This window comes from Gopherus evgoodei, chromosome 1 (assembly GCF_007399415.2).
Source record: "Gopherus evgoodei ecotype Sinaloan lineage chromosome 1, rGopEvg1_v1.p, whole genome shotgun sequence".
Classification (NCBI taxonomy): Eukaryota; Metazoa; Chordata; order Testudines; family Testudinidae; genus Gopherus; species Gopherus evgoodei.
This window is the reverse complement of record NC_044322.1, coordinates 261,937,004-261,958,336: the sequence shown is the minus strand read 5'-3', so window position 1 is coordinate 261,958,336 and position 21,333 is coordinate 261,937,004. Positions and strand designations below refer to the sequence as shown.

General features: G+C 38.3%; 1 protein-coding gene across 1 annotated transcript in view; it reads left to right on the top strand.

The window, feature by feature from the left end:
- The window catches only part of GNPTAB (N-acetylglucosamine-1-phosphate transferase subunits alpha and beta), a 67,939-nt gene extending 47,659 nt beyond the window's left edge, over positions 1–20,280 (top strand). Inside the window, exons 13-21 of the mRNA XM_030544347.1 lie at positions 2,724–3,850; positions 5,103–5,302; positions 5,605–5,824; positions 6,968–7,081; positions 9,046–9,131; positions 10,496–10,594; positions 13,608–13,775; positions 14,365–14,455; positions 15,876–20,280. Coding sequence (XP_030400207.1) covers positions 2,724–3,850; positions 5,103–5,302; positions 5,605–5,824; positions 6,968–7,081; positions 9,046–9,131; positions 10,496–10,594; positions 13,608–13,775; positions 14,365–14,455; positions 15,876–15,953 — 2,183 coding nt within the window. The 3' untranslated portion in view covers positions 15,954–20,280. The remainder of the gene's footprint in view (positions 1–2,723; positions 3,851–5,102; positions 5,303–5,604; positions 5,825–6,967; positions 7,082–9,045; positions 9,132–10,495; positions 10,595–13,607; positions 13,776–14,364; positions 14,456–15,875) is intronic.
- Positions 20,281–21,333: the final 1,053 nt, after the last annotated feature.

Here is a 21,333-nt window from a genome sequence, read left to right as displayed (position 1 = left end):
TGGTTCACAAGGTCCTCCTGAAGGTGCGCAGAGACAGGGCTCGTGTGATCATGGTGGCCCCGGCATGGCCCAGACAGCACTGGTACACCATGCTGCTAGACTTGGCCGTAGCCGACCCAGTTCCCCTGCCCCTTCATCCGGACCTGATTACCCAGGACCACGGGTCTCTCTGTCACCCAGACCTGCAGTCGCTGCACCTAGCGGCTTGGCTCCTGTGTGGCTAACTGGTTCCGAGCTGCGCTGCTCCACGCCTGTGAGAGAGGTGCTCTTGGGCAGCAGGAAGCCGTCCACAAGAGCCACATATTCGGCAAAATGGAAACGCTTCTCCGGTTGGTGCGTAGAGAGAAATCTCCGCCCTATGGAAGTTTCGGTATCCGAAATCTTAGACTATGTTTGGTCCCTCAAAGGGCAAGGTCTGGCCTTATCGTCGTTGCGAGTACATCTGGCAGCTATCTCCACCTTTCACCCGGGTGCGGACGGTCGCTCCGTTTTTTCTCACCCGACGGTGTCGAGATTTCTTAAAGGGCTGGAACGGTTATTCCCTAACGTCCGTCCCCCTGCTCCAACCTGGGATCTTAACCTGGTGTTGTCCCGGCTCATGGGGCCCCCCTTTGAGCCGTTAGCTACTTGCTCCCTGCTTTACCTCTCTTGGAAGGCTGCCTTTCTAGTAGCTATCACCTCAGCTAGACGGGTGTCGGAACTCCGAGCCCTTGTGGTAGACCCCCCATATACGATCTTCCACAAAGACAAGGTACAGCTTAGACCACACCCTGCCTTTCTACCCAAGGTGGTCTCAGCCTTCCACGTCAACCAAGAGATTTTCCTCCCGGTTTTTTTCCCAAAACCTCACTCCTCAGGCAGGGAGCAGCAGCTCCACTCGCTGGATGTCCGTAGAGCTCTCGCGTTCTACATAGAGAGGACCAAACCCTTCCGCAAATCCCCCCAGCTTTTCGTGGCGGTAGCGGACCGTATGAAAGGGCTTCCTATCTCCTCCCAGAGGTTATCCTCGTGGGTTATGTCCTGTATCAGGACCTGTTATGACTTGGCCCATGTCCCTACGGGCCGTGTGACTGCGCATTCTACCAGGGCGCAGGCGTCGTCGCTGGCTTTCCTTGCCCGTGTGCCCATCCAGGAAATCTGTCGGGCAGCGACCTGGTCATCGGTCCACACCTTCGCTTCCCACTACGCCCTGGTACAGCAGTCGAGAGAGGATGCGGCCTTCGGAACTGCAGTGCTCCATGCCGCGACTTCTCACTCCGACCCCACCGCCTAGGTATGGCTTGGGAGTCACCTAACTGGAATGGATGTGAGCAATCACTCGAAGAAGAAAAGACGGTTACTCACCTTTGTAACTGTTGTTCTTCGAGATGTGTTGCTCACATCCATTCCACACCCGCCCTCCTTCCCCACTGTCGGAGTAGCCGGCAAGAAGGAACTGAGGAGCGGGCGGGCCGGCAGGGATATATATTGGGCGCCATGGCGGCGCCACTCCAGGGGGCGACCTGCCGGCCCACTGGAGTTGCTAGGGTAAAAAGTTTCCGACGAACGTGCACGCGCGGCGCGCACACCTAACTGGAATGGATGTGAGCAACACATCTCGAAGAACAACAGTTACAAAGGTGAGTAACCGTCTTTTTTAAATTAGAAAAATTCAACGCAGAGACGCAAGCACCAGGTATCCAAATATGTAGGCCTAATCTCAGTGAGGCACTTATAGACACTTACCTCTGAACTAGTATTGAAAGGCTTCACAGTATATTTTAAGGAATCATTTGAAGGAAGAGAAAATGTCAGGGACACACAAGTATAAGGGATGGCATGGAAAAGAATGTGAAGATGAGAAAGGGAGCAAAATACAAAAAGGGCTTGGGAGGAGGGCAGGCAGTACAAAGAAATGAAAGCACAGAGATGTTGGTAGTGTGAAGCTATGCAGAGTCTTAAACCTTCCTGTAAGAAATTAGAATTTGATATTGATGACCAGAGGAAATTAATGGACCAGTTCAAAGAGGGGAGTGACATGGTCATAGTAGTTAAATGGAAGATGTTAGCAGCTTTTTATGTAGGTGGGAGGGGCTGAGCTGAGATGCAGAGAGGCCGAAAAGGTTTTTGTTGTTGGAATAGAGCAGAAAGGACAAAAGCATCAGAGATTGATGAGAGCTTGAATTTGGGGCATGGAGAAAGTGAGAGGAATACAGTAAGAGACCAACATAGCGTACTAGGAGGATGACAAACTTGTCAGCAGTGATGGAGATGATTGGGAGGAAGGAAGAAATTCATTTTGGCCATGTTGATTTTTGAGTTCTCTGGTCAAGATATGATGAAGTAGTATAGTCCATCTAAACAAACATGAAACTCCATTAGAATGTGGTGAAAGCAAAATTTGGGGATATCCGTTATGATCTGTAGTTTAAAATAAGAGGGAAAGTGGTAATGGGCCACAGAAATGCTGAAGGTGGAAACTGAAAGTCTGATCATCACAGCTTTAGAGTTGCCACTGGAATGAATCACAAGTTTATAAATCTTAATATGTTATAAGATGATGATCCATTATTAGGATAAATGAATGCGAAAAATTGGCAGTTACTGTAGTTATTAGTTAATAACTGTAGTTAATAACTGTAGTTATTTTTGAGCTCACTCTGCTGATATTCTGATTATTGCTTAAAACAGGGGATTGAAGAAAAGTAACAGAATGATAAATTATTAATTCTTTGTTTTTCCAGATCACTTTGACGAGTTGTACAAGGTGACTCTCCAGCAGAATCAAACCCATTACATTATTCCAAAAGGTGAATACCTGCCCTATTTCAGCTTTGCTGAAATAGCCAAGAAGGGAATTGAGGGTGCCTATAGCGATAATCCAATTATACGTCATGCTTCTGTTGCCAACAAGTGGAAAACTATCCACCTGGTAATGCACAGTGGAATGAATGCAACTGTGATCTATTTTAATCTTACATTTCAAGATAAAAATGATGAAGAATTTAAAATGCAGATAGCTGTTGAGGTTGATACCAGAGAGGAACCGAAATTGAACACAACTTCCACTCAGAAATCGGATACTTTCATTAACATTACACCTTCAGTATCAGAAGCTGAAATGATATTTGAGGATATTCCTGAAGAAGAACGTTTTCCAAGAGTCAGGAAACGTGCAAATAACACAAAGGAGAGTTTTCTTGAAGATGTGGTAATGCCACCAGTAAATGTGTCTTTCCTCCCTGAAGATGTTCAGCTGGCTCTGTGGAACCTGGATTTAAAGCTAGAAAATGGTGATATCACTCATAAAGGTTATAATCTATCAAAGGCTGCTCTTCTGAGCTCTTTCCAAATGTTACCTACAATGACAAAAACTAAGAAGATGCCAGGTATGGAAAGGAAAGATATCTATGATGATGTAAAAGAACAAAAGAACCTTACCAGTTGGCACAAGCCTTATAAAGATTTAATTGTTGGCAAAATAGAAGCTGCAACAAAAAAACATGAAGCAGTTCCTTCAAAGTCAGTAGCTATAAAGAGTACTGTTGTGGCAATGAAGGTGAACAGTCAGTTTCCTCTAAAATCAATTTCTGAATCCATGCCTGTAATCCAGAACATGGGAAATAAAAATGGAACTCGAGAGAAAATACTGAATGCACTCATACCGAAAGAAACCCATAAGTCAAAAGATATTGGAAATGTGGGGACTGAAGAAGAGAAAAAGGTGGAAATTGAAATAAACAATCGGCATGCCAACATAGATACAGCAGGCAACAAAGTGTTGCCAGGGAGGAAACTGCAATATTATGCTGGAAGTGATCAAGGCTTTTTGCCATGGGAAAAAAATAAGTATTTCCAAGATCTTCTTGATGTGAGTATCCTAACTGCATAACACAGAGTATATCACTTCAGAAAATTTGTCATCTTTGCTTTATGCATGATTTAATGGAACACAGTGAAGGTGAAAATCATAGTGAAACATTGCATATGTGGCAAACTCTGAAATTATTAAAACCAGAGAGATTTTTTAAAAATCTTTTTTACTTTTAATCATTTTCACTGTTCATTTACTTTCTATGCTTCTCCATGGGTGATAAAAGAACTGTCCAAGTTCACTTTTTCTCCTGTAGTTGTTTTTTAGTCAGTTTTGCGGTCTAGTTTTCATGCACTGGCACAATGCAACTGTTCAGGTTTACAGCACTGCAAGGGAAGGTTTAAATTAGTTCTCATGTAAATTTGTGTATACATACAAAATTTTATTTTTCATATGAACCCAATCTTTTAAAAAAATCCATCTCTATTTTTGGGTCTAAAAGGTAAGTTAAGTGTGTATTTCATTATGCCAACAAAAACTTATGGGAACAGATCAAGAGAATACCAGGAGGCAATCCTCTCCCAGATGCCTAGCCCAAAAAATTTGTTCTGGGAATCTCTGGAATGAAAGAAGGTGGAATACACAGTCATCTGGCAGAGGTTGCTCCTAATTGCTTTCAAGTAGTAGAGGTGCTCCATTTAAAATGTAAGGTATTTTAACTCTTTAAACTTAATCTTTGATTGGATTCTATGTAGGAGGAACCTTCATACTCCAAAGACCTGATTTTGTTAATTGTAGATGCATAGCCATCTAAGGGAATGCAAGATTACATATATGTGCTACAACAAATAGTGGCTTTTCTATTAAAATTTAACAAATTAGATGAGGTTCCATGTGCCATTTCCTGTCGGCGCATGAGAGTTTTAAGGAAGGTCACATTTCAGGCCTAAACTGTCACTGTAAAAAAGAGAACTCCAATGTTTGAGCAAGAACATTTGACACAGCTTACAGTTTTACAAATACACTTCTACCCTGATATAACGCTGTCCTCAGGAGCCAAAAAATCTTACCGCATTATGAGTGAAACCGTGTTATATCGAACTTGCTTTGATCTGCCAGAGCGCACAATGCCCCCCCCCCCTCGGAGCGCTGCTTTACGGCATTATATCCGAATTCAGTTATATTGGGTCGTGTTATATTGGGGTAGAAGTGTATGAAAAGAGCTTAGTACTTCATTGGAATTACCAACATGCGTGTGTTTTGGTATTTCTAATAATGTAACCCTGGTGTATGCCTATCATTTTGTTAGGAAGAAGAGGCATTAATTAAGCAGATGTCCTACTTTACTGATGGTAAACGAATTGGCAGGCAGTTGAAAGATACATTTGCTGATTCCCTCCGATATGTAAATAAACTTCTAAACAGCAAATTTGGATTTACATCTCGGAAAGTCCCTGCTCATATGCCTCACATGATTGACCGCATTGTTATGCAAGAACTACAAGATATGTGAGTATGCCTTTGTTTGAAATAAGATGAAACTCCAGAGCTGTTGTAATTCTATCTTCTGTGTCTGCTCTCTTGAATTTATAACTATGGTTTGATGATTGACTGCCTATGGGTTGATAACTGTCTTTGTTAAACTTGTACTTTGACAGGGGGAAGAGAGAATTTTTCCCTCACTAGGACAACAGTGTTAAGTAGTCTTTGGAGAACTTTTTGAACTTCAGATGAGATACTTTTCTTCAGTAAGGAATGTTTCACTTTAAGGTGGCAAAGTAATGAATTGATTTTATATTGTATCTGGACAGGTTTCCTGAGGAATTTGATAAGACCTCATTTCACAAAGTGAGACACTCGGAAGATATGCAGTTTGCTTTTTCATATTTCTATTACCTCATGAGTGCAGTTCAGCCACTGAATATTTCCCAGGTTTTTGATGAAGTTGATACAGATCAGTCAGGTATTTTGTCTGACAGAGAGATTCGCACATTGGCTACAAGGATACATGAACTGCCCTTAAGTTTACAGGTACATTTTCTTCAGGAACCATTTTTGTTCTTACTTTAGCTGTAAAATTCAATATGATCATTATCACGAGAGAAAACAAGCACTGCAACATAAGGCAATTCTTAAATCTTAAACATACAATGGAAGTTTAACATGTGCTACTTTTTTTTTAATAACATTCAGGCAAACTTTTACTAATGTTTTAAATGTAGTAGAAAAGCAATCTGTTTTCTTCTGACTTCAGTAAGGCATTTGGTTTGAACATAATATAAAATAAAATGTTAAATGACTTAGTATTTGTTTATATTATAGAGGTGCCTAAAGGTCCTAACCAGGATTGTCGCCCATTGTCCTAGGTTCAGAGCATATGCATAGTAAGAGCGAGTCCCTGCCCTGAAGAACTTACAGCTAAATAGACAAGGCAGGTGGAGTGATGAGAGAAAGGAAGTAATGTCGTCTCTCTGTGAGCTAAGATGTGAAAAAATTATAGTGTATATTTATAATACACCCTAAGGCCCCATTGTGCTGGCCACTGTACAAACAAAAAAAGACAGTCTCTGCCCTGAAGGGCTTGAATTTTAAAGACACAAACAGACAATGTGTATTATCTCCACTTTACAGATAGGGAGCTGAGGCACAAAGTAGGTAAGTGACTTGCCCCAAAGATAATGCAGGAAGTCAGTGACAGTGTTAGAGCTAAAGCCAGATCTCCGGTGTTCCAGGCCAGAGCTTTAACGAGAAGACCATCATTCGTCTCTCTTCAGTTCTTTCCTCCTCTCCTCCCCCTTGTTAAATAACTTAAGTCATTTCAAATTTTGAAATTTACATGAAATCATCAATGGTGCAATTTTATTGATGTTCAAATGAATACGGGAATTCTTTTGCTTTGGTTGTGCCTCTGTGGCCCTGATTCAGCCAAGTATTTAAGCATATGTCTAACCTTACGTAGGTGAGCAGCTTCATTGACTTTAATGGGACTACTCGTACTTAATACCTTGCTGAATAATAGCCTGTATGGGTATTTGATTTTGTTCAAAAATAGTCCAATACATTTTGTAGCTAATATTTTAAAGGTACTTTTAGACATTCTGAATATAGTATAATTATAGAACTATGTTAGTGATAAAATATGTAATGGATTTGTTTCTTTTTGTCTTCTGACAGGATTTGACAAGTCTGGAGCAAATGCTGATAAATTGCTCTAAAGCACTTCCTGCCAACATTACTCAGATTAATGTCATTCCTCCAACTCAGGAAGCTTATTATGATCCCAATCTGGTAAGAAAATATTTAGCCTAAAAGATGTGCATTTTGTCTCATTTCCTGAGCTTGTATCTACTGAATTTGTTGCTTTCCCTGCACAATTTTAAGAGTAATTCACAAAAAATATAGCATGTATGCAGATGTCAATCTTTTTAGGTATAAAACTGTTATAAATCACACTTCTAGTTGTTAAGGTCAAGAAATATTCTCCACAAAAGTAAAGAATTAAAATTTTAGTATACATGAGATTTATAAGGTCCTTTTTTCAAAACGTGAAATATAGTTCAGCATGTTTAACCAGAGAGGCAATATGCACTGTACTCATTTTATCTGAGGGTTTTGATGTCACTGGGCAAGTCTTGATCTGGAATGTTTCCTATTTGGTGAAGAGATCAGCTCTGTGTACCTAGTCTTGAGATGCCTTCCTCATAATTCAATCGGAATTACTCAAAGATATCAGACTTTTAATGTGGTTTAGGCTTCCAGTGCCTAAATCACTTTTAAAAATGGGACTTGGGCCATGTCTACCGTAGGAGTGCTTTGCTGGTTAGGTATACTAGTGTATTATAATGGCAAAGCGCTGCTAGTGTGAACTCATCTTTTGCTGGTATAATTTATTCCATACCCCCTGAGTTAAATGAGGTATACCAGTAAAATTGCAGTTTGCCCATATAAGCTGGTCTATACTAGAGGCTTTTTTTGGCACAGCTATGTAGGAGAATGATCACACCTATTCACACCCTTGACTGACATAACTATGCTGGCAGAAGTTTTGTAGTGTAGATATGCCATTAGGCTATGAAGTCATTTGGTTGCTTTTGAAAAATTTGCTCTAGTGCTTTGCTAAATTGGGGCCTTAAGGCTTTATAGGTTCAAACCAATACTTTGTGGTACATTGTACTCAGAAATGAAGTTGGTAGGCAGAGTACAGAGTAATGTACTTCCAATGACAGTCCTTTAAAATATATGAACTTGTATACCAAGGGGACCCAGGCTGCCCTAAAGGAGCTGGTTCTTGGCAGTTGTTTCTTCAGCAAGACTCGGGATACTCATCAGCCTGGTCTGATGAAATGTAAATGTATATTTGGGAATGCTCCAGAATCCAGATATTCAACGCATTGCAGTCCAGAGTACCTCACTGTCTTTTGTGGTAGCCATACCTTTCTGATCATCTGAGTGCAGTTTGCAAAACTATGCAATGGTTCAGTCTGTAGGTTTGTCAGCAAAGTGAAACTTTGAGGAGAGACAATAAACTTTACTTGGGATAGAGTTAAAAGTAAGTCTAAATAGTTAGGAACAATTTTAAATTATTTTAATCTCTTTGAAGTGCTAATAAACTGTCACTAATCTAAGCACTAATCAGGAGTACTAATATTATCATTTTTAAGTCCACTTCAAATAGTGACATAACAGTGTTTGTTTTTAGCACAGAGGTAGAATTTATTTTTACTTTTCTGGGTTGCAAGGGCTAAATTTGTAGGATGAGTGTAGTGCTGTAGAAAACTTCCCTTGGGAATAGAGATTCGGTTCCTAGAATTGTTGTTTCTACATAGTTCAGACTAGGAATAATATGGTTAATACCCATCAGCTGTTCTTTAGCACTTGCCTGACCAATTTTACTTGTTGGCATTGACTGGCTTGCATCAGGAGTGCCAAAATCAGCTGTCCAACCTGCTTCAACTACTGAATATTGTATTAGGGCTGGAATGCAGAAGCTAAATAGAAAGTATAACAAATACTAATATTAGAATGCATCAACATCCCTTCTTTTTCTAACTAAACTGGTTGTTTCTCACAATACATAACAATAAATACTATTTATTGTTTTTCATCCTAGGAGCAAAGTTTTGCATAGTTCTCTGGAGACTGTAGATCTCTGTTCTTTTTATAATGCATTTCTTTCCAGGAGACTTTTAAAAATATAGTTTATAAAGTAGTTAGTCAAGGGTGTTGTTTACTCTAGTTGTATTTTCTTACAGCCTCCAGTGACTAAAAATCTCGTAACTAATTGTAAACCTGTGACTGACAGAATTCGTAAGGCATATAAGGACAAAAACAAATATAGGTATGTTATATTACTTTTATTTTTTATAATTGTTTGTATAATATTTGTAAACACATAGTAATAAGATGAGAGGTGAAAATGTGTAATTCATAGAATGTCAGGGTTGGAAGGGACCTCAGGAGGTCATTTAGTCCAACCCCCTGCTCAAAGCAGGACCAATCCCCAGACAGATTTTTGGCCCAGATCCCTAAATGGCCCCCTCAGGGACTGAATTTACAACCCTGGATTTAGCAGGCCAGTGCTCAAACCACTGAGCTATCTGTCCCCCACTGAGCTAGCCCCTTACCCAACTTTGTAAAGCTTTATCTAGTGCTTTTCATCTGATGACTTCAAAGTATTGTCTTGTGCTTATTTACTAATCCATGGAAAAGGTTTTTACAAAGTCCTCCAAGCAAGGGAGAGCTTTGTGGTCTAGGCATCAGTTTTGGCCCAGAACTATTGGACCTGCAGGTTCAGATCCTGAAAGAATTGAACTAGTTCTTCCATCCTATGAAGAAAATTAATTTAATTGTAAGGCCCACATCTTGCAAAGGCCTATGCACCTTTATACACTGTGAGTAGTTTCATTGAAGGCAGTGGAAGTAATCACAGTTTGTCAAGTTAAACAGATGTGTGAGTCTTTGCAGGAATTGGTCATAAGATCAGAGTTTTAGGTAGTCTCTGTAATTAAAATACTTTTTTCCCTTCAGACTTTCAGAGGGGAGAGTGAAGGGGCAGGGGAGAGATGGAGAGAGAGTGGTGGTTTTAAGAACATGTGATGCAAACATAATAAAGCATATGTTGTAAATAGTAGAGGCTTACATAGTTTACAGGAAGTCTCATTAACATTCTCCCTCTGAGATCACTAGTTAACCAATAAAAGCAGCAAAGAGTCCTGTGGCACCTTATAGACTAACAGATGTATTGGAGCATGAGCTTTTGTGGGTGAATGTACATGCATCTGATGAAGTGGGTATTCATCCACGAAAGCTGATGCTCCAATACGTGTGTTAGTCTATAAGGTGCCACAGGACTCTTTGCTGCTTTTACAGATCCGGACTAACATGGCTACCCCTCTGATACTAGTTAACCAATGTGAGTATGAGAATTCAGGTCTTAATTTTCCAACAGGTTAATAACAATTTTTTTTTAAACGTAAAGAAAAGAGAGTGTGTAAGAGCACCGGTCACAGTGAGTTTTCTTCCTTGAGTAAATATGTGGAGAGAGGTTAATCCAAATTTTAAACTACTACGGGGGAGGGGGTGAAATGACAATCAAATGTAGACCAGTGCAGCAATAAGACATGTAATTTGTAGAATGTCATGTTTGTAATGCCTGATTCATGCTATTATGCTAATTTTAAAAATTGTTTTAATAATACTAAGGTTTGAAATAATGGGAGAAGAAGAAATTGCTTTCAAAATGATCCGCACCAACGTTTCTCATGTAGTTGGCCAGCTAGATGATATAAGAAAAAATCCCAGGTACCCATTAATTGTTTTCTATGATTTGAGATTGCTTTATTTTCCCTTGAGACAGCTTCAAACATCTCATTTTATAGGACGTTTTTACTAATATTTATTAGGTGTAAGGCAATTGTGAGTAAAAATTACTTTTTAAACATCAGGTTGCAGTCTTAATCATAAATAAAAATTATTCTGTCACTAGCACAACAACTTATTAACTATTTTCATTCCATACTTTTTCTGCTATATAATTTTCTTATTTATAATGAACTAGAGGTGTTGAATATTCTAGAAAACATGATGAAATTGTGAAGACCGTTCACGCGGTCATGTAGAATAACTTGTGTATCTGACTTTTTGATTCACCACTGCTAAATTTTTATATTTATAAAACCATTGGAAATTTGCAGAAAACTTCAGCTGCTGCTGCTGAGAGTTTAATCTTGAATAGGATTCTAGAGATCACAAACATATCACCTCACAGGCTTTAAAGAATTGGCCACTTTGTGATCTGTTTTGTATATATATTTAAATGATATATGAAACATTTGAAGACACTGAATATTACCGCATGTAGATATTTGTCTAAACATTTTTTGAAAGATCCTTTGTTACCAAATAAGTGTGCTGATTTACTTTGTATATAGTGTCAAATGTTCTGCCCCACCTACCCACCACCTCAGGATATTTCTACATGGCCTGTGGCAGCTGAGCCCTGGTTGACAGACTCGGGCTTGCGCTGTTGCACTGCAAATAGCTATGTAGATGTTCCAGCTCTGTCTGGAGCTTGGACTCTGAAGCCTAGAGAGGAAGATGCGCTTCAGAGCCTCGTGAGCCTGCGTTCTGAGGGTTCCTGTTGTGGGCTGCTGCTCGCTGTGTAGACAATACCTTCAATTATAGTTAACTCTGCAAGGAGTAGAAAGAAAATAGAAATGTTGAATCTTAACCTAGTGTTCCCCCTTTATTCTAATACTTCTGGAGTAACTTGCAGGTGTCGTTATTTATTACAGTAGGACATGTGGAGTCAAAAGAATTGAGTTGTAGTCCCAGCTTGTCCACTGTTTCAGTATTGGAGCTTGGGCAACTCAATTAACTTCTCCGTGTTCTGCTTTCCTCATATGTAAAATGTGATAATACTTAAATAATATATATGGAGATATACCTATCTCATAGAACTGGAAGGGACCCTGAAAGATCATTGAGTCCAGCCCTCTGCCTTCATTAGCGGGACCAAGTACTGATTTTGCCCTAGATCCCTAAGTGGCCCCCTCAGGGATTGAACTCACAACCCTGGGTTTAGCAGGTCAGTGCTCAAACCACTGAGCTATCCCTCCTTCAGGGGAGATAGCCTGTTACCCAACTTTGTAAAGCCTTATCCAGTGCTTTTCATCTGATGACTTCAAAGTATTATTTTTTGCTTATTTACTAATCCATGGAAAAGGTTTTTACAAAGTCCTCCAAGCAAGGGAGAGCTTTGTGGTCTAGGCATCAGTTTTGGCCCAGAACTATTGGACCTGCAAGTTCAAATCCTGAAAGAATTGAACCAGTTCTTCCATCTTATGAAGAAAATTAATAAAAATCCATTGTTTGCTGTCCGACAGGCCGTCGGACAAAACCTTGAAAACAGAGGCGCTTTCTATTCTTGTTGGATATTAAATATCCATTTGTTTTGCCTCATTCTACTAAGACAAAATATCTCTTCTGCTCACTCCTGTGTAGAGCAATGTATGCCAGTTTTCCTGGTTGCCAGACAGATTCTAAGGCAATGGGCAGAGTGTAAAGATCTAAGTAGACAGTGTCCTTCACCCCAGAGAGAGTAGCATGGTGATAGTGAAGCTTTATGTAGGTAGCTGGTGAACCATTTTTAGATCTTTTGGAAGGTCTGGTGCTAAATACATGCAAAATATTATTTTCTCCACTCTTTGAAAGGACACGTTATACTGTACAGCAGCTGACTGAGCCCATTTCTTAACAAAGGTTAGCAGTTACCAGGCATATGTTACCAGATATGATTTCTTTCTTTGGGGAAAAAGTAAGGCTCTTTTGTCTTGCAATATAAATAGGGCATTAAACCTTGCCTATATGTAGGAAAGGGCATTTTGCTGTCAGACGCCACCTCAGAGTGGCCAAGGATACACAGCTATCAGGCAGACTGTATGCTTCTTCAGTGACAGAAAATCACACTACCTAGATCTCAATGTCTTTCTATTCGGACTCTATACTAGAGGCATTGTGGGGATCCTGGTTTACTGGTGATTTTCATACACATTCTAGAGACAAGGTGCATAAGGTAATATCTTTTATTGGACCAACTTCTGTTGGTGTGAGAGACGAGATTTCAGGCTACACAGTTTCCCAGTAAAAGTGGGTTTTTTTTTTTTCCTAACTACCAAACCTTTAAGCTCAGCCTGGGGTCTGTAAATCAAATTATGTTCTGTCTGGCTTGTGTGTCATCATCACCAGTAAAGTGTTATCTGGGCCAAATATTGCCCTCAGTAAAACTATTACCTTCCATTGCTTCACAAGAGCCTCTGAAAAATGCAGTATAAATGGTTAAACTGTTAGTATTGTGCTGTAACACCTAATACTGTGCAACACAATTGATCATTTATGATATTGAGAGAATAACATGCATTACTAGTGACCCATGAAACTATCTTGCTAGTGTTGTAGTTTGGGGCTTCTATTCTCTGATTTTTATAATCAACAGAGGGCTATCAGATGATTCACTCTTAAACATCTGCCATTAATTCCATTAGAGGGCAGTGCGGCACATAAACACATGGTACAGGACAGATGCAAATATAATATGTTGTTAGGTACAACACTTGGACTTCTTGCCACCCTACGTGCTCAGTGGATGAGGAAGGCCTTGACTTCTAACCCCCGAAAAATGAATCAGAGAATGCAAAGATAAGGAGTGCTGTTACCTGTATTCGAATATATCTATATTCACCAAAAATACAGTTCGCAAATAGGATATTTCTTTTAGTGTAATAACAAAGCTAACACTGACTCTTCATTTTTCTAGAAAATTTGTTTGCCTAAATGACAACATTGATCACAATCATAAGGATGCTCAGACAGTGAAAGCAGTGCTTAGGGATTTTTATGAATCAATGTTTCCCATACCATCTCAGTTTGAACTGCCAAGAGAATATCGCAACCGCTTCCTTCATATTCATGAGCTTCAGGAATGGTAATTTTTACAGATTCTCTTCCTCATTCTGTGTGAGCTATTGTGTTGTATCAGCATCTAACTCAATGTATGGAGCAGCTGCTAAGGGGTGAGTGCTGGGCAGGCTCTGCAACTGCCTCCCCAGGGCCTTCCACACTGCTGCTCTCCTCCGAGTCCCCCTCTGCAGGCCTCACATGTGACCCTTTAACACATTCTGACAACCCAGTGTTGGGTTTAGAACATGATGAAATGTTGTTAGAAGTCCAATTTTAGCTTCAATTGAGTTTAAACCATGTTTAAACACAGTGGCCTTATATTTGAAACTATATACTGTGGATTGGGCCCAGGAGCTGTTCCAGCATGCTACTAAAGCAGTTAGCTGAAACCAAAGAGAGTTGTTATGATAAATATCTGCGGACCTTATGATATACATTACAAAAAAGCATTTTGCTTTTTAAACCAAGTTATATGGGGTAAATTGTTACACAACAGCATATTTTTTCCTCTTTATCTGGATATTTTTACTCCATGGAATAGTAGGAACTTTACGATATGTCATTGCAAAGGTACAAACGTTAATGTATAAAACTCTGTTTCCATCTTTGTATAGGAGAGCATACAGAGACAAGCTAAAATTTTGGACCCATTGTGTTTTAGTGACATTGATTGTGTTTACAGTCATCTCATTTTTTGCTGAACAGGTAAAAGTTATAATTTCATCCAAATGCACAACTTTAGTAGTATTCAGTGTCATCTCTATAAAATGAATTAATTTTTTTTAGGGGTTTTGAGCAATAGCTGAAGTACTGTTTTGTGACATACGAAATACATGTAGTAAAGAAGTTTTGGAACAATAAAGGAAGGAAGACACCACAACCAAAGTTTTCAGAAGTGATTCGTGATTATGGGGTGCCTCATTTTTCAGGTGACTTGTGATTCCTTAAAGGATCCTGACTTTCAGGGTGGGTGCTGAGCACCTTTTGAAAATCAGGTCCACTTAAGGTGTGTCAGTTTGGGTCCTCAAAATACCAGTCACTTTTGAAAATCCTAGCCTGTAAATATTTCTGTCAGTCAAAAGCAAAATAAGATAACACTAGGAAAAATTGAAAAAATACTAATCAGCTGGTCTAGACAGTATCCAACTTAGGGCAGAAAGCATCTGATCCAAAGCCCAATGAAGAAGTCATTTGAAAGACATCTGTTGACTTCAGTGGACTTTGGATTATGCCCCAAAAGAAAGTCTCCAGTTCTGCAAACCCTTAGGCATGAAAATGATTATTTTTGAGTCCCTTTGAACTCAAAAATAGTCAGTGGAACTAATCACATAATTTTTATTTGCAGGATCAGGGCCTTAGATAACAAACTTATCACTGAAAATTATGTTTGCCTGTTATATTTCCTGTTGATAAACCTTATTTCTATTGTAGTGTTTGCATTTGATGGAAAAAAATAATTGAACCATGCTGTTGTCCAATTTCTTTTCCTGTGTATCTGTTCTATGCTGCTATGTTAATCTTGTTCAGTCTTTCCATGATCTGATGAGGAGAGTGTTATTCTTGAAAATTTGCCCATTATATCTTTATTTAGTTCTATAAAAAATGTCACCTACAGCTCTTGTGTGTGCTGCCCTTCCCCAGCATTCCCAGTTTACAGCTTTTTTAGCTACTGGAAACTCCTGCTGTATAAAATCTTGGCTTAGAAGGTATAATAAATTGATTTAGTGCAAGGACTAAAGCTCTAAATTTTATATTTAAGAACAGACAGATTTGTGGTAATCCTCTTGTAATTAGTTGTGCCCAGTTATTTTATTAAGCTAGTTAAAATATGCACTTTCAGATTTAGTATATTTATCAGTCTTGGAAATAATCACTCAATGTATTGTTCCAGTGTTCTTGACCCAGACATTGACAAATCTAATAGAGACACCTAAGCCTAATAGAAGAGAGTTTGAGTAATTGCTCCCTTCCTCTTGTGTTGTGAAAAAATTGAGGGTATAGTCTTTTATATTTGATCGCTATGAAATGGTCAAGGTTATATGGGGTTTGTGGGAAGGAAGTTTGATGACCTGTTCTCCTTTGATGCTTGGGAGAACTAAATATTAATTATTTTTTAATCTTTCAGCTAATTGCACTTAAACGAAAACTTTTTCCGAGGAGGAGGATCCAAAAGGAAGTTGGTCATGAACGAATCAAGGTTTAGAAGAGCTTTGCTTGGAAATCAGTCTACCTCAAGATGTAATAAGCATTTAAAATTGTTATTGGAGACGCGTCTTTATGATGTAACATTTAGCTAGTTTGACATGAAGAAAAAAAGTCAAATATCCATAAATTATAGCCTTCATGGCGCTGCGAGTAACACGCAAGCTCCTGACATTATGAGACGGGGGGGGGGACGTTGAGAACCGCCAGTGCACACTCTTAACTGGTTTTACTTTACAAGCATTAGCTCACGGATATGTTATCCTTTTTATAAAAAGGGTTACTGAAACAAACCTAGCTGCATTTAAAGCAGTGGACATTGCCAACTAAGTATAATGTTGGAAAGTTAAACTGTTCAGGATTAACTAGAAAAATGTCCCTAACCTTGCATTCCAAAGCATTTTGCAGATTGCTTAATTAATGAATGTATTTGTGTTGATGCTGCTTTTCCATTTTTAGAAGTAAAACAGAGGATAATTGCTTAATTTCCCAATTAGATATAGTCTACATGTAATGACATTTACATTGTTTAAATACACCAACAAGGCAACCTCAAATTGGTGGTATCTAATGAGGAATTTGGATGATATATATCCTAATGATATAATCAAGAATCAAAACTACTGGTACTATTATTTTAAAGATTTTATTTCTCACCTAATTCATTAAATTGCCAGGAATACTGTGGTATTGTTTGTAGGCCTAATTACAAAGAGAGAGCACTGTAGTCAAGTAAAAGTAACTAGGATGTTGTTATTTTACAAGCATTGTAAATATACAAGCAAAAGTGCCTCGTCATATGAATGAGTAATATATTGTTTTAATGTTGCATTGTATTACAACGATGTTTCATTTCTGAATTTGGTAATTATATTCTTATATGAAGCATTAATGTTTTAAAATTTGGACAAGCACAAGCAATCCTGTCATACTTTGTTAAGACAGGTGTCAGGGTAGCAAGATTTTTAAGGGGGAGACAATACTGAGACTCTTTTCAAGCAGATATTTTTGACAGAGTACTTGCAATCATAGTTATTAACAGTAGTCTTCTAAAATCACTTCACTAATTATTTTGTAATTGGAATATGAGGTATACAATACATTGTGTGCTGTAAGATATTCAGTTTGTTTTAAAGGAAACTAAAGTCTTGTGATAAACAATGCAGTTATTTTGGTTTATTCAGTTCTTGCTCTAGAGGAAAAGAAAATACATCCAATTTAGTAAATTACTCACACCTATTATTCCTGTAGACTTTGCTTATCATTAGAAATATTCAAAGGTAACTCTAATTTGTTTTCACATTATCCAGTGCATACACAGATTGTTAAACCAAATAGAATCTAATTTTTAAACATTTTAAAATATAAGCATTTGTATTTTTTTTAGTATTTCATACTAGAAGACCCCAGATATATTTAATATGCGGTGACACATTAAAGTAAACACACAGCATATAAAATAAGCAGTTTATATCTGTCCTACTTTCAGTTGTCGAAGTCTTCTCTTTTGGCAGAAATGTCAAGGATGGTAGAATACTTCAACAAATGAAATTACAGGAAAGCCAGGATGAAATAAAGCTAGATTTTTAAAACTTTTTACTTTAAGAAGACACTCACTCTCAAGTAGATTAAGTCCAAAATTTGATCTACCTTAAAATTGTTGTAGTATTATTTTTAAGTACATATAAGAAATGATTAAAGAAAAATAACTACAGGGCCAGTTTTTCAAAACTTTTGTCTGTTACATGTGCAAATCATGAATTTCCATATACAGAATGCCTGTTCATTTGTGTAGTTTAAACAAACAGTTTTGAAAACTAGGTTCATATTATTTTGTTTTATTGCGCCAATAACCAGCAGACAGAGGATAAATTAACTGACGAAATTTATTTCCAGATCTGTGTCAATGTCTGTGATAGAGATATCAAAAAGAAGGAAAGCAAACAGAGCTGAAAAAAATTGGGTGTAGGAGGAAAATATTATCCCAATATTTGGTAAATTGGAAAGGACAAAACTAGTGAAGTAAAATATTTCCAGTCTTCTATGAAGTTAAAGAGCAGAGAGTAGAAATCAAATGATCAATAAAAAGTTCTTGACAATATATTTTATCTTTAAGCTCACTTTTTAGAATTTTTTTATGTAATTGTAATGTAGTTAGATAAAATAATTGGGAAAGATGAAAACTTCATTAAGACCATATTCTGACGAAGAAGTGTATAGATTCACTAAGTGGTTTGAGAGAAACAAAATCTTAAATTACTTTCTGGAATTTTCTGTGCAATATGGTTACGAGCAATATGATTGTTCTGAGCTATATGATGATCACCACTTAATAAAGCAGGATATCAGAAATATGCTACCACTATAATGTCTGCCGGCTGTCTGACAGCTTACTCATATCATTTTTGCCCCAAAGGTCATATATTGTCGTCATCTTTTAAAAAATTACTTTTGAAGTGACCTGTTTCAAATACAATAGCTCTTAAAACCGAAGGAAAATTTTATGCAGAAATTAGCATGTGAATCAATATTAAAGTCCAGAGAGAAAGGACTTTCAAAACTTGGCTACATTTAAAGCTTTGGATCCTCTTAATTGCATCACTTTCTTCAGTAGTAAAATTAGTGAATATCACCTGTTGAAAATTATTTTTCCTATAACTAAAAAGATTGTCTCTAGCATTTGATCCATAAATCGTAAAATGCATGTCATAACCTTCTAGCTCAGGGTTTTTTGGCTATTGTCCATAACTTTGTCAGCAAGAAGTCACTTGAGGCAAAAAATAAATCTTCGGATATGAGATGTCAAACAATTTGACCATGAACATTAACGTAACATTTGGTAGTATAAAGCTAAAAATTGACTGTACAATAGGCTATTAAGGCCTCAGTCCAGCAAGGAGCTCTGTGTGGGTGAACCCTTGCATCCGCACAAATGTCCTAACAGAACTTGGATAGATACCATTTCAATATGCTGAGAGAGACTTTCTTTGTGAGTGCCTTTGGAATAGAAAAGGTAAATTATTAGTAAAATTGAAAAATTATCTATAAATAAATCACATTTTTAAAACATTGTTTACATTTAAAACATTTTGATAGTGTCACCTTTTTTCCTTATTTACCATTAGCAAAGTATTAATAAATTTAGCATTTTATTACCTAGGGTCTCAAGGGGCCTTTTTTTAGGGCCTGTTTCAAAGCCCAGTAAGTTACTGGAAGTCTTTGAATTGTCTTTAGTGAGCTTTGGATCAGACTCTAAGGCCCTGATTCAGCAAGATACTTGAGCACAGGAATAATCACATTGAAGTCAAAGGGACAGCTTATGTGGTAGGCAGGTGTTTAACTACTTTCCTAAATTGGGTCCTGTGTGTTTCCATTAGAAACCACATTTAAGGAAGTGAAATGTTAAATAAAGTATTAAATAAGGAAGAAATATTAAATAGATTCAGGTAGATTTTGTAAAATCATTGTTAAATTGATTATGCTGGTTTTGAATCGGTTTGAAAACTATAGAAATATCACTCCATAGATATCTTTCCTAAGTGTTAATCCAAAAAATGTATTTTTTTTGCAAAGAATGCCACTGACACTTGAGCTCTAGAAACAAGATAATATAGCTCATTTTCTTCTTTCTTTCATGGGTGTTTAGATATTTAACATAGTCACTGATTTAGAATGGTTAACTTGAAGATCCTGTCAGGGTTTCTAAAATATAATGTCCTTATTACCTGTAACACCTAATAGGACCCTAAAAAAAGGAATTAAATTTGTGCAAGAGCACTCTCTTATTTGATGTCACCAGTAAAAAGAGTGACAATGGAACCAGGAAAATTCTGATTATTGAGTAAATTGCAGAGCTTGTTAGAGGACGTTAACCTGTCTTGAAGAATGCATGGATTGCTGAAAGGGCTGAATCTTCAGGCTTTTATACACTGTGAACTTGGTGAGCATAGCTATAGCACAGAACACTCTGCAGTAGCTATTCCAGAATAACTCCCAGTGTAGACAAGGTCTTAATCTTCCAAAGAATATGCATCTGTAAAAGAAAAAAAATGTGAGCAGTGTTTTTGGACTTAGAGAATCTTGTGCCATGCAGCGTCCTCCAAAAATGTGTTTTTGACAGTTCCCTTTGTAAAAATTACATCATCCTTCTTCCTGTTAGTTTTACTGTGATTTCCAAGTTTTCAGTGGTCTGAATAACTAAAATCTCATTTTGCACAGGGTTGATCTTCAACTACTTACATGCTTATTTTTATTCATTTCTAATTCAAGCTATTGCAAAATCAATTATGCATGGATGCATTGTACAATAAAACATTTCTGGATGTTGATTAGTGTCTACCAGTGTATCGTCTTGTTCTGTCTTTGCTTGGTGTGTCTTTTCTGGACCTTCAAGGAAAGGAGTTTGTCTTTTCTATTAATTTACATTTACCATATACATTATATTTACCATTCTGAAATTCAGCCACCTTTTAGATTGATGGTGGCAAACATCCATTGCCCAGCACAATGTACCTGGCAGAAGGCAAATATTGGTCAGACACTTGTGAAAAATGCATAGAGCCATTTAATATCCATGTAAGCAGAAACACCCTGTGGAGGATAATGAAGGTGGGTTTGGTCCTTCTGTGTAAAATGTATGTGGATACATGGGATGGTGAATATGTATGAATGTATGAATGAAGAAGTGAATGTATAGGTGCCTTGAGATGAGAGCTTGTGGTGAGTGAAAGGGTGGCTGGAGACCCATCTGGAGACACAGATATTGACCAGGAGCTGGTTTAGGTGAAACAGTGGATTTGGGGGCTATTCAGTCCCTTTACCCAGGTTCTTTGCGTGAGTCAATGTTCTGGAGCACACAGGCACAGGTGGGGAACGAGTAGCACCAGGATTCGCCTTTTGGGGGAGGAGTGGGAAGAGGGAGGGATGACTAGCTATTGGAGACAAAACTGTATTGTGAAAGCTCCCCTAAGCACTGAAGTGAGTGTGCCCCAGTGGGGGTTGAGAGACTAGGTTTCTGTGCTAGAGCAGGGAAGGCACATACTGCCCTATGCTGTTTTTGTCCTGCTCCAATTGGTTTAGAGCTGATGACTGCTGATGACTGGGAGGCGGGGGGGGGGAGAAAGAAGTTAGGCTTTTAGGGGATCTAAGTGTGGCAGGGATTGAGAGGCTGGGTTATGAGGGGATCTGGGTGTGGGGGGGACTGAGAAGCTCAACTGGGGGATCAGTGTATGGGGGGGATGGAGAAGCTGGGCTGTGAGGGAATTAGAATGGGGAGTGGAGAGGCTGGGCTGTGAGTAGATGGGGAGAAGGAGAGGCTGAGCTGCGGGGAACGGAGGATAGGGAGGGCGAGGCTGTGCTGGGGGGATCAAGGTGTATGTGGG